Source organism: Rhinolophus sinicus, chromosome X (genome assembly GCF_036562045.2).
Source record: "Rhinolophus sinicus isolate RSC01 chromosome X, ASM3656204v1, whole genome shotgun sequence".
Classification (NCBI taxonomy): domain Eukaryota; kingdom Metazoa; phylum Chordata; class Mammalia; order Chiroptera; family Rhinolophidae; genus Rhinolophus; species Rhinolophus sinicus.
The window spans coordinates 42,859,510-42,871,878 of NC_133768.1; the positions used below are offsets into that span (position 1 = coordinate 42,859,510).

The 12,369-nt window shown below is 37.4% G+C and overlaps 1 protein-coding gene across 4 annotated transcripts in view; it reads right to left on the bottom strand.

Moving 5' to 3' along the window:
- The window catches only part of WNK3 (WNK lysine deficient protein kinase 3), a 162,747-nt gene that overhangs the window by 99,314 nt on the left and 51,064 nt on the right, over positions 1-12,369 (bottom strand). For all 4 annotated transcript variants that reach the window (XM_074323555.1, XM_019710840.2, XM_074323556.1 and 1 more), the window contains exons 3-7: positions 11,068-11,240; positions 9,613-9,833; positions 8,741-8,898; positions 6,877-6,965; positions 2,576-2,795 (exon numbers count right to left, since the gene is read on the bottom strand). In XM_074323555.1, coding sequence (XP_074179656.1) covers positions 2,576-2,795; positions 6,877-6,965; positions 8,741-8,898; positions 9,613-9,833; positions 11,068-11,240 — 861 coding nt within the window. The remainder of the gene's footprint in view (positions 1-2,575; positions 2,796-6,876; positions 6,966-8,740; positions 8,899-9,612; positions 9,834-11,067; positions 11,241-12,369) is intronic.

Genomic DNA, 12,369 nt, shown 5'->3' on the forward strand with positions numbered 1-12,369 from the left:
AATGAAAAGGAACTCTTGAAATTAAAAACATGATAGCAGAAATGAAAAAACTCAATGGAAGGGTTAGAAGATAAAGCTGATAATACTGCCAAAAAGGAGAATAAAAACACAATAAGATGGAAAATAAAAAAGATAAAAACATTGGAGGAACAGTCCAACAGGTCCAACATCTAAATAATAACAGTTCCAGAAAGAGAAAACAAAGGGGAACAAATCATCAATAAAATACTTCAAGAAATCTCCCAGAAACTAAAGCATATGAATTGACAGAGTGGAAGGGTCCACTGAGTATCCAATACAGTAAATGAAAACAGACCCAAATCATGACACATCACTGTGAAACTTTATAATGAGAAGAAAGGGAAGATGTTACAACCTTTCAAAGAGGACAAAAATGAATCACATGCAAAAGATGCAGAAAACAGAACCTTGCACTTCTCAATATCAATACTAAAAGCTAGAAAAGCACGGATCAATGACTCTACTTTTTTAAAATTGCCAACCTAAAATGCTTTAGGCAGCCAAATACTCAATTAAATATGAAGACAGAAGAAAGACATTTTCATACATGCAAGTCTCAAAGAATTTACCTCCCATGTACCCTTTCTTAAGAAGCTAGCAGAGGAAGTATGCCACTAAAACAAAAGGGTAACCCGAGAAAGAGAAAGACATGGGATTTAGGAAACATGAAGTCCAATAGAGGAAAGAGGCAGAGAAGTCTATGAAGACAGTAAAGGGAAATACCAGGATGACAGTTATGCACCAGATGGCCAAGGTAATCATTGCAGATAGGGTTTGCAGGCAGGAATTCTCGCCTGTTCTCAGGAATTTTTTTTGCTTTCCCATTCCCGAATCCCGAGATGTTAACTATTTTCTGTTCTCCACAATGAATCATTTCCACAAAGTGACAGCCGATACTACCAACTACCTGGGCTCAAGGAGCCGATTTTCCCAATTTCCTGACCAACTTTTCTCAGGATTCGGGAACAGAAAAGCAGACAAAATTCCTGAGAACAGGAGGGAATTCCCACCCAGAAACCCTAGCGATAAACAGGAAAAATGTCTAAGACATACATTGTGAGTAGTACGTTTATTTCCCATTGTGGGTATTACTGGTTCAAGGAGCTGATTTTCCCGATTTCCCAACTTACTTTTCTCGGGATTCGGGAACAGGAAAGTGAAAAAAATTCCTGAGAACCAGTGGGAATTCCCGCCTGGAAACCCTAATTGCAGATTAGAACAGTGTGACTAGAAAGACAGATATGTTAAAGGCTTTCATCTCCAAGATCCCCACTGTCACTGTCCCATCCTTTTTAACCTGAGGACAGAATGCCCAGGTGAGCCTGCCTCAGAGGATCTGTACTTGGCTAACCTCGACCGTGTGCCGCCGAAGCTCCTGCAGCCCTCCGTCCAAGCACTGCAGCAGCCGTGCCTGGATCAGTGTGGACATGCGTCCCTCCCCACAGAAGTCATCTGCTGTCATCTATTATTGGGGGGTGTCATGGGGAGATTAGAAGTAGAGAAGTCAGAGAGACCCACTGTGGGGGCAGAGCCCCAGAAAGTAGTTTCCAGGCTCTCGGCCTCATATAGACAGGTGCTGGCTCAGGTAGTAAATGGTCAACTGTGATTGCATGGCCATCAGCTGTGGCTAGTTGGCCGTCAGCTGTAACCAGTGAGCCACTGGCCACAATATAACTGCTGTGGCTACGCTAGCAGAGAGAAAGAGAAGGAGAGGAGAGAGAAAGAATGGGGGCTAGCAAGAAGATGGCGGCTGGGCTGGCAAGTGTGGATGGCGGTTTGAGGACAGTGTGGATCCAGCCTCCAGTGAGAGTATAGTGCCGCCAGAGAGAATATAGTGGTATGACTCCCCTACCTATGGCTCCGTGGGTGTTCCTTTTTGGCCTCACCATATCCTGCATTCTTGTATGGGGAGCGGGAGCAGAGACCCCGCAGGCCTTCCTGCATGACACCCACTCCCCGTCAAACCATCTTGTTACCAGACAACTCATTTCAACAACAGCCCCACAGGTGCCCTGACTATGGTGAGCTGTGTGTGTATTTCCCTCAGGTGTGACCTCACCTACTCACTTCCCCAGGTCAACTCTCAGGGAAGCTGAAGCCAGACTACAACTGAGAGACTCTGCTCAGCTCATCCCCTCCTGGGCATCTTCACCTAAGAGTAACTTCACTACGCAGCAGGGTGTGTGCTTGCCACTCAGGTTTTCAAAACAATATATTACTTAGGTAAACTATAATGAAAAGCAAAGGAATGAGTAACACAAACGTCAGAATAGATGTTGCCTGTGGTGATAAGGGACGGGAATGCAACTGGAAGGAGCACACAGGTGGCTTCTAAGCTAGCAGTAGCGTTCTATTTCTTAACAAAGGCAGTGTTTTATCAGTCTTTATACTGTACATACAGATTTAATATACTATGCTATAGAGATACACTTAATAGGAAAATATCAATTTAAATAAATAAAGGGAGAAAATGAGAAGAAAGCAAACAATGAGAAAGAGAAAGCAATAAACCCTGATACTATAAGGGGCAGGGGAAACAGCAGGATTCACTTACCATTTCATAAGCTACTTCCTCAGGTGTATCTTTCTCTAAATTGAAACTGAATTCAATAGCTTCATTGTCTTTGTGCTTGCCTTTCAATTTTTTAGGGTCTTCAACCCAGAGTCTTAAAGCCAGGGACGAATCTGAGCAATCACCTTCCTCTGCTAACTCCACCCTCAGTCCTGTATCCTCAGCAAAAAATGCGTGGTTTAGTAGGTTCCTGATAGACAACCTAATAAACAAAATACGTATCTCATTATCAGTTCTTCCAATCATAGGTAAGACACAGAACGCTTAATTAGTAAAAATTAATTGTATCAAAATGACAATCTTCTTTAAATTTTTCTATTAATTAAACCACTAGTCTGCCTTGTTGTAATGCAGGGTCTCAGCTCCCAGCAGGTGAATGCAGGATATAGTGAGGCCAAAAAGGAACAACAAAGGAGCCATGGATAGGAGGTTCATACCACTATAATCTCGATGGCAGCTGGTCGAGACACAAGAAACAAATATCTGTCAATATCCCAACAAGGGGTCTTCCTGTACCACAGTCTCACTGGCAGCCGGGTGAGGCACAGGAAGTAGGATCCACACGATCCGCGCCATCTGCAATCCGCACTATCTGCAATCTGCAACATCCACAATCCGCGCTTGCTAATGTAGCCACCGCAGTTATATACAAAACAACAGTGACTAATGGCCAACTGGTTACCGTTGATGGACAACTAATAACCGAGCCAGCATCTTTCCACGTGAGGCCAAGAGCCTGGAAACTGCTCTCCTGGACCTTTCCTACACTTGTCAGAAAAAGCAAATCTTATGTCCAACTTATTATTACCAAGTGTAAGGACAGAGTCCCAGAGAGCAGTTTCCAGGCTCTCGGCCTCACGTGGAAAGGTGCTGGTTCAGGTAGTAGATGGCCGTCAGCTGTGACTAGTTGGCCATCAGCTATAACCAGTTAGTCATTGGCCACTGATATAACTGCCATGGCTACGCTAGGATTGCGGCTAGCAAGTGTGGTTAGCAAGTGGATTACACTGCGGATCATGTTGATCCTACTTCCTGTGACTTGCCCAGCCCCCAGCGAGATGGGGGTGCAGGAAGACCCCTTGTTGGGGTACTGGCGGATGTCTGCTTTTGGGTCTCGACCAACCACCAGCGAGAATATAGTGCTATGACTCCCCATCCATGGCTCCGTTGTTGTTCCTTTTTGTCCTCACCATATCCTACGTTCTTGGGCGGGGAGCGGGAGCTGAGTCCCTGCATTACACCAAGGATGCAAAAAAATTCCAACTAACATGCACTTGTAGTGACCTTCATTAAACATTATTAGTAACATATCTAGATACTGAATTTAAACATACCTAAAGGTATGCCTACAGAGAGTTGGAGAAGTGCTACAGTACACATTATATGGATTATGTAGTTTCCCTAAACTACTGGCCTAAGTTACTAAGACTCAAACATCAGATTCAGCAAAGGAAATGAAAAACTATTCCAGATATATAAACTCTAAAGTAAATTAGAAATTTAAATATAATTCATAGACTTCATTAGCAATAATCTAGACAGTGTACTTCACTCTTTAGAGAATGCCACGGGTGAAGCTAATTTATAATATAGTTTGGCAAAGTCCGATGGTTTTCTTAAAGTATTTATGTCTAGTGTTTTAAGCCAAAGTATACATACAATGGATACAAGACTAGCATAATATTAGGGATTAATCATCTCTGAAGAGAAAAAAAGTATAGGGTTCAAAAGATTCTTTTACAAGCTGGGGCAGTTAATTTCCTTTCCTTTGACCAAGTTATAAAACAGATCTGTAATACCTAAACTTTCTGTATTACAGGCCAGGGAGAGCTAAAACTGATATATCCCATAATGTCTATGTAGAAAGCTCCCCCCTCCCTTGGCTATTTGAAACAGATAAAGCATATTGACAACATGGTATCCTATAAGTTGAGGATTTTCAACACTTTTTTTAGTGATCAAGAGACAAATACTTCACTAAGACAGTGTTATAACAAATAATCTTGCTCACACTAATTAGTTTTAAGGTTAAGGTGAGATGTGTTTAAGAAGGCACAACCAAGTTAAACCCTTTGCCTCTCAATGAAAATTCTACCTAAATATTTTACTAAGGAATAATTATAGCAATAGCAGCAGAAGATACCATTCATTAAATACTTACCACTGTTAGGTATTTTATATGCATTCATTATCTTTTTTAATAATCAAAATAATACCTGTTTTGAGGAACAGTTAAGTAACTTGCTCAAGATCACACTGGCTAAATGAGTCCAGATCTTAGTCTCACACTAAAGCCTGTGCTCTTTCCAGTAAACTAATATGCCATGAATCTTTTTGCATATTCCAGGGTTCTTTGGTAATCAATCATAATTAGTGATGCACAAACAACAATCAGAATCCAAACTAAAATGGCTACTTCAACATAGTATTTTTAGCAGTGCTTAACAAAAGCATGCCTAAACTCCTACAACTCAAAAAACAACAATCAACCAAATATTTAAAAAAGAGCAAAGGACTTGAACAGACATTTCTCCAAAGATATGCAAATGGACAATCAGCACATGAAAACCAAAACCACAGTGAGATACCACTTCACACCCTGGCTATTATCAAACAACACAAAAATAACAAGTTGGTGAAACTTTTGAAAAATTGCAACCTTCCTACGTTGCTGGAGGGAATGCAAAATGGTGTAGCCACTGTGGAAAAAATTTGGTAGTTCTTCAAAAAATTGAACGTATGGGGTGACTGGTTAGCTCAGTTGGTTAGAGCGTGGTGCTAATAACACCGAGCCTGCCGGTTCGATCCCCGCATAGGCCACTGTAAGCTGCACCCTCCTTAAAAAAAATAAATAAAAATAAAACATAGTATTATCATATAATCCAGTCATTCCACTACTAAGTGTATATGGTATATATATATATATGAAAGCAGGGATTCAAGCAGTTATTTCTATACCAATATTCATGCAGCATTATTCACAATAGACAAATGGCAGAAATAACCCAACTGTTCATCGACAGATGAATGGATAAACAAAATATATGTGCCTGCGCACATGTGTGTAATTATTAGTCAGCCTTAAAAAGGAAGGAAATTTTCATACATGCTACAATACAACATGGATCAACCTTGAAAACGTTACGCTAAGTGAAATAAGCCAGACACAAAAGGAGAAATACTGTATGATTCCACTTATTTGAGGTACCTAGAATAATGAAATTCATAGAGACAGAAAGTAGACTAGAGGGTTGAGGAAGGGAATGGGGAGTTATTGTTTAATGGGTACAGAGTTTATGTTTGGGATGATGAAAAATTTCTGGAAATAGACAGCTGTGACAATTGTACAACAATGTGAATATACTTAATGCCACTGAATTGTACACATAAAAATGACTAAGATAGTAAATCTCATGTTATATACATTTTACCAAATTAAAACAAATATATACATAGACATGGCCTGTTGATACAAACACTAAGAATGTTCTGTAATAAAGCTATAATTAAACAGGTTTTTACCTTAGTGGCTTTATGGATTCTCAGATATGCAACACTAAGATAGAAAAATAATAAAAATAGGGGACAGTCAACGAAATGACGGTAGAAATAATTTCTTAAAGGACCTATCACCTTTATTAATCATAATCAATAAGGAGGTAAAAATCAAATGACTAAACTTTCAATTTAAGTCAGCAATTGTCCAAAGTTCAAATTAAAGGGAAATATAAGCTAACTAAAGGGAGTTATCCGTGAGAAAAACACCAATTGTGATACAAATAAATCTAGAATACTATTTCTTGAACAAAAATAGCTGTATCAGCTTTACCATTATCATAACAATAGGATATATGATCAAATAAAAAACATCTGGTGAGCTGATGGTTAAATTTTTTTAAACTATCATTAAAAATATATATACATTTTAGTACTTACCTGAAGGTGACATTGCAGAAGCTCTATACTATCAATTGCTAGAAGCAAGTTAGCCTAAGGGGAGGAGGCCCACTGACTGTTAAAATGATGCTTCAAGGTGATGAAAGCTTGTCACAACACACACAGACAAACACAACCCAAATGCTGGTGCAAGGAAAATTCAGCACGTGACATTAAAGTCTAAAATGGCAAACAAGATGGAATGATACACCTCACTCTAGACAGTATGGTTTGGCTTCTACTCAAAAGTCATACCCAGCATGATTCAAAGGTAAAAAAATGACCCAGTGCAAGGTAACAGAAAAATGCATCCATCAGTTATGTCATTTCACTATATTTGCACCCACCTTTCAGATTTGTTTTGACGAATACATCCTTCAATGATTTCTTTTACTTCGGGATCAGTGACTTTATTGAAACTGGCTGGTTTTATGCCCTGGGTGAAGAAAAATAGTTTCTAGTCACAAATTAAGCAATTGAAAAGCCCACTTGTGAAAATAATGATTTTTACCACTAAACCATATTCAAGTTTTAAATGAAATGAGTATATGTATACATATATATATATATGTGTATATATATATATATATATATATATATATATATATATATATATATATACTGTATAAGTTTAACAACTTTTTTGACAAGAATTTTTTCATAGCTCCACAAATAACAGTGAAAAGTTATAATCTAAATCAAGAGAGCCAAAATTACATAAATTATGTAATATATATGCTAATATTATGTAGAAATTTTAAATGTTCTCAAAATAACTAATAAACTGGAGAATTCTCATACTGTAAGGGAAAAAACAGGATCCCAAAATGTACATACAGTATAACCCCAATTAGCAAAATATAATAAACAAGTATTTTGAGGGATTAGAAAAAAAATCAATGTTATTAAGAAACACTTGAAAATTCCTAAGAAGGGCTTCTCTATCATAAACATTCCAAGTCAATATTATTTCAAAGTCTCCTATAATGGCTATTAGTAAATTACTTTGTTGGAGAAACTAGGTCATTTGTCCTATAGAATGTCCCACATTCTGGACATTGGCCTTATTTCTTATTGTCTCCCTACACAAAACTCTGGAGTCAGACTTGGGGTCAAAATCTACCATTAGTAGTTGCTGTGTGAACTTGGGCTAAGTCACAACCTCTGATTTTCAGTCTCATCATTTGTAAATTGAAGATAGCACCATCTTGTAGGGATATAAAGATGAAAGCATATGACATACAGCATATATTTAAAGGCAGTACTTATTAGCATTAGTTATCTGAAACACTCTAACAATTTCTTTTGCAGCCTATCTTGAGCCACTCAATTGGATATGAAGTAAACCTCTTTTGAACAATCCTAACACTTTGCTTCTATCTCCCTTACAGCCCTCCCTCACTATACTCCCATCTAGGGTTTCCAGGCGGGAATTCCCGCCTGTTCTCAGGAATTTTTTTTGCTTTACCATTCCCGAATCACGAGATATTAACTGTTTTCTGTTCTCCATGATGAATCGTTTCCACAAAGTTACGGCTGATACTACCAACCACCTGGGTTCAAGGAACTGATTTACCTGATTTTCTGACCAACTTTTCTCGGGATTCAGGAACAAGAAAGTGAAAAAAAAGTCCTCAGAATGGGCGGAAATTCCCGCTTGGAAACCCTACTCCCATCCTCTTGTTTTTATAGTTTTTTTGTGAATTTATATTATTATCCTACTAAAAATGTAAGCTCTATGTGGGTAGCAAACATTTCTTATTCATCTCTGTGTTCCTTGGAATTTCTAATACAAAATATTATTCATAGCAGGGAATCAAATACTATTATCTATTTAAGAATATTTTGAATGCCCTTTCATAATCAGGCTTTTAGAATTAAAAGGAACTTAAAAATCATTTAGGCAATCTGTATTATTCAGCTATGGAAAATAAGATGCATCTAATAAATATCTAAAAATTCCTTACAAACAAATGAATGTAGATAATATATCTGCATGTTTTCCGAAAGGTCCTAATACAAAGCATTTTACATGACCCCAATAGAGTACACGTATATAGCATAAATCGAAAGTTGTTTCGTTACAATTATGTTAAATTTAGCACTGTTATGCAAAACTAAACCAAAACTATATTTTACTAAGTTGACTTTACCCAACTTCAATATAAAATATGGAAATTTATGAAGTAAAAAGAATAAAGTTATACGTACACTAGTTACTTTACGGTATATTTGAGCTGCATTCTGGCACTCAGAATAAGGGTACTCCGAAGTAGCCATTTCTAGCATACACATTCCAAAAGCATACACATCTACAGATTCATCGTAGTGCTCTTCATACATCTCTGGGGCCATAAACTCAGGAGTTCCTACAAAACAACAGCACAACCACAGTTTTATTAAAAAGAAAAATGTATCCACCAAGACAAAATTCCCTTTGCTATAAGGATTATCTGAGTTAATTTCTGCTCCCTAAAAGCAAATTTATAAGTATAAAATTTGTTGAGTACTTGCTATATCTATATAAAGCAATTAAAGTATTCCTTAACTTTCCATACTGATCAAGTACAATCCGTAATGCTCAAAATTAAGTAATGATAACTAAAATTTGTTTTTGTTTCTATGCTTCTTCTAACTTATTCAAAATTTCTCTGAATGAAATTACTAAATTCTCTTTCTGAAATTCTCAGAACCTTTCAATAATCTGAAAAATATCCCACAAAACAAATACACTAGGATGTCTCCAAAATAAGTCAATGTATAATAGATATTTCAAAGCAAATTCACATTCTAAACCAGGGGTCAGCAAACTTCTCTGTAAAAGGTTAAATGGTAAATATTTCAGGCTTTGCAGTCTATATGGTCTCTGTCACAATTATACAACTCTGCCACTGTAATAGAAAAGCAGCCAGACAATACGTAAACAAGTGGGTATAGTTATGTTCCAATAAAGCTTTATGTACAAAAATAGGTAGCCGGACCAGATTTGGCCCACGGGCTGTAGTTTGCTACAGCCTGGTCTAGACATATATACAATTAACAAATCTCTTTACCCAGCCAATAAAATATAAAATGTTAATTACCAATGACACTCTTAGCAAATGATGTGCGCATTAAGGTGGCTAGTCCTAGATCACCAATCTTCACAGATCCAGTGGGTCCCGTGATGAAAATATTGTCACATTTCAGATCACGGTGAATAATAGGAGGAGTCCTAGTGTGCAAGAACTGCAGCCCCTTTAAAATTTGCCTGCACCAGCTCCTTAAGACCTTTGGTTTCATAACTTTAAATCGTTTTAAGTACCTACACAAAGAAACAAAAGACCACATGTAAACAAACATACCTAGCTTATTGTATGCATGATATTTCAGGGTAAATCATTTAAGCTAGCGATATTGCATGTGCTCCACTATGACTGGCATCACTGAGTTGGTTTTCATTGTCTGTTATGGCAAGAACATTTTAAATCTAAGGCCTTATTCTTAGAGAAGACATCCTACCAAGTTTAGCGTTTTTAATTCAAAACAAGAATCATTCCAATCAGAATAGGCTTTTGTGGTATGGCAGGCACCACAATTTTAAAAAGAAAGTCCTTCTCTACTTCCTAAAAAGTGCTTATATAGAGTCACCAGAGGGTTTAACTATGTAAAATTCTAGTGCAAACATGCTAGGAAACAAAAAGTATGTATACCCCACATTTAAAAGTCACCAATAAGTGATTATACCATCAAATGAAAAATGGTAGTCAGAAACAAAACAATAGATTGTAATTACATAGTGTTGCTCACTAGGTATGTGAACCTGGCCACACACTCAACTTTTCAGTATCGTTCACAAAATGACATTATATCATCTCTACAATGATTTCTAATTCTAAAATTCTACGATATCCCACAAACATTCATTTCTCAATGTTGCGTTTTCTTTTTTTTCTTCCCCTTCTTCCACCTCTTCCACCCCACTCCAGTGCAAACCATTGTTTCTCAGTCTAGTTGTGTAGGACAGCTCCCTGGCCCATGCTGGTATTATGAGCCTTGCGCCCCCCCCACTCCCACCCACCCCGGCTGAGGCTGTTGGTCGCTGGTCATCAGTCGGCCGATCACAGCAGCTCACGGCAGCTTTTACGGCTGCTGGCCACTCTCGCTAGCCATGGGTCGCTCATGGCAGCACATAATACCCATGGCAGCTAACGCTGACCTCCAGCTGCTCACGGCACCCAGGTCCAGGGAGAGCCATTGTTCACAATCTTAGCTGTAGAGGGCGCAGCTCACTGGCCCATGTGAGACTCCAACCAGCGGCCTTTGGCCTTAGGAGCATGGCGCTCCAACCACCTGAGCCACCAGGCCGGCCCAACATTGTATTTTCTAATAGACTTCATTAACATCCTAACATTTTAACCTGTCCTGAAGTCACACACTCACTAGATTCAGATTCTACAAATTCTTTAATAAAGTAGTGTTATCTTACAAGCAACTTTTATGACTCCTGAAAATTACTTCCAAATAAAACTCCATTAGCACTATCAGGATCAACTTACGTCTTTAATGTTCCTGATGTCATAAGTTCAGTCACCAATACAATACATTTCTTTCCTTTTAATATAGACTCCCAGGAATCATAAAATCGAACTATATTGGGATGTTGGAGACCCTTTAACATCTCTGCTTCTTCCTTGAATCTTTGTTGCTCAGCTTTGGTTAATTTCCGGTCCTGAAATGGAGGAACAAGTTCCAAATTAAAGCCTAGAAATTCTTGTGCACAATTCTAATACTACTCAAAAGAGTGCTTTACTTTATTATATTTATGTGTATGTATGTATGTATTTTTGCCTGTCAATTCTTTTCTCAGGACCTATATAATCACTGATATCCTTTGTTAGATACAGCAATGCACCCATTGCAACATTTCATAACTGTTATAAACCCACCTGCATAATAAATCAATACCTTGAAAAACAACACCTTGCATGTTAACTTTTTGTGGTAGTCATTTTGCAATATATACACATATCAAATCATTATGTAGTACATCTTAAACTTAAATATTGTTATATGTGAATTATATCTCAATAAAACTGGAAAAATAAAATTTCCTTTACTGGAAAAGAAAACCAATATCTCAAAATGAGAAAAAGTAATAATAAAAACAAATAGTAGGCAAGTTTCCCTAGGAAATCAATGAATTTCCACATCTAAAGGATCTACAATGTCAGGACAGGAATAATCAAATGTTAGACACCTAGACATTTATTCTGGTCAAACATGAATTGCCAACACATTTCCAGATAGAAATATGAGGTTAGCAATCAATGAAAGACCTTCAAGCAGGGTTTGGACCTCTAATCTACTATATTACATGCTAGAAGTCAAAAGAGCAATGTTTACAAAATTCTGAGGGAGGACTATGGCCCTAAAATTCTGAACCCAGACAAGCTATCAAATTTATAATGGAAAAATTCATATATTTCCATAAAAAGGACACAAAGTAAACCCTTTCTGAAAATATTACGCAAAGATTTACAATTAAAATGTCACCAAATAAAGTCACTAGAAAAATGGTGTGGCATACAAGAAATAGTAAGACATTTCCAATAATGCTTAGGGTTAAGCCTAAATAATCGTGGCTTATGTGGTTGGTAAATTTGAATGCATTTTCTAAACAGTAACTAAAATAAAAAATATATAATGCAAAAAGAACAGCCTGGAATTGAAATTCCAGTTTACTTCATTAAAATCTAATAGATACAGAAGAACAAAATTTTTTGTCTTCTGCAAGGGGAAGCAGTTGAGAAGGGAGTGATAATAGAACTGTTTTAAATTTTGATGTGATAGAGAAATAA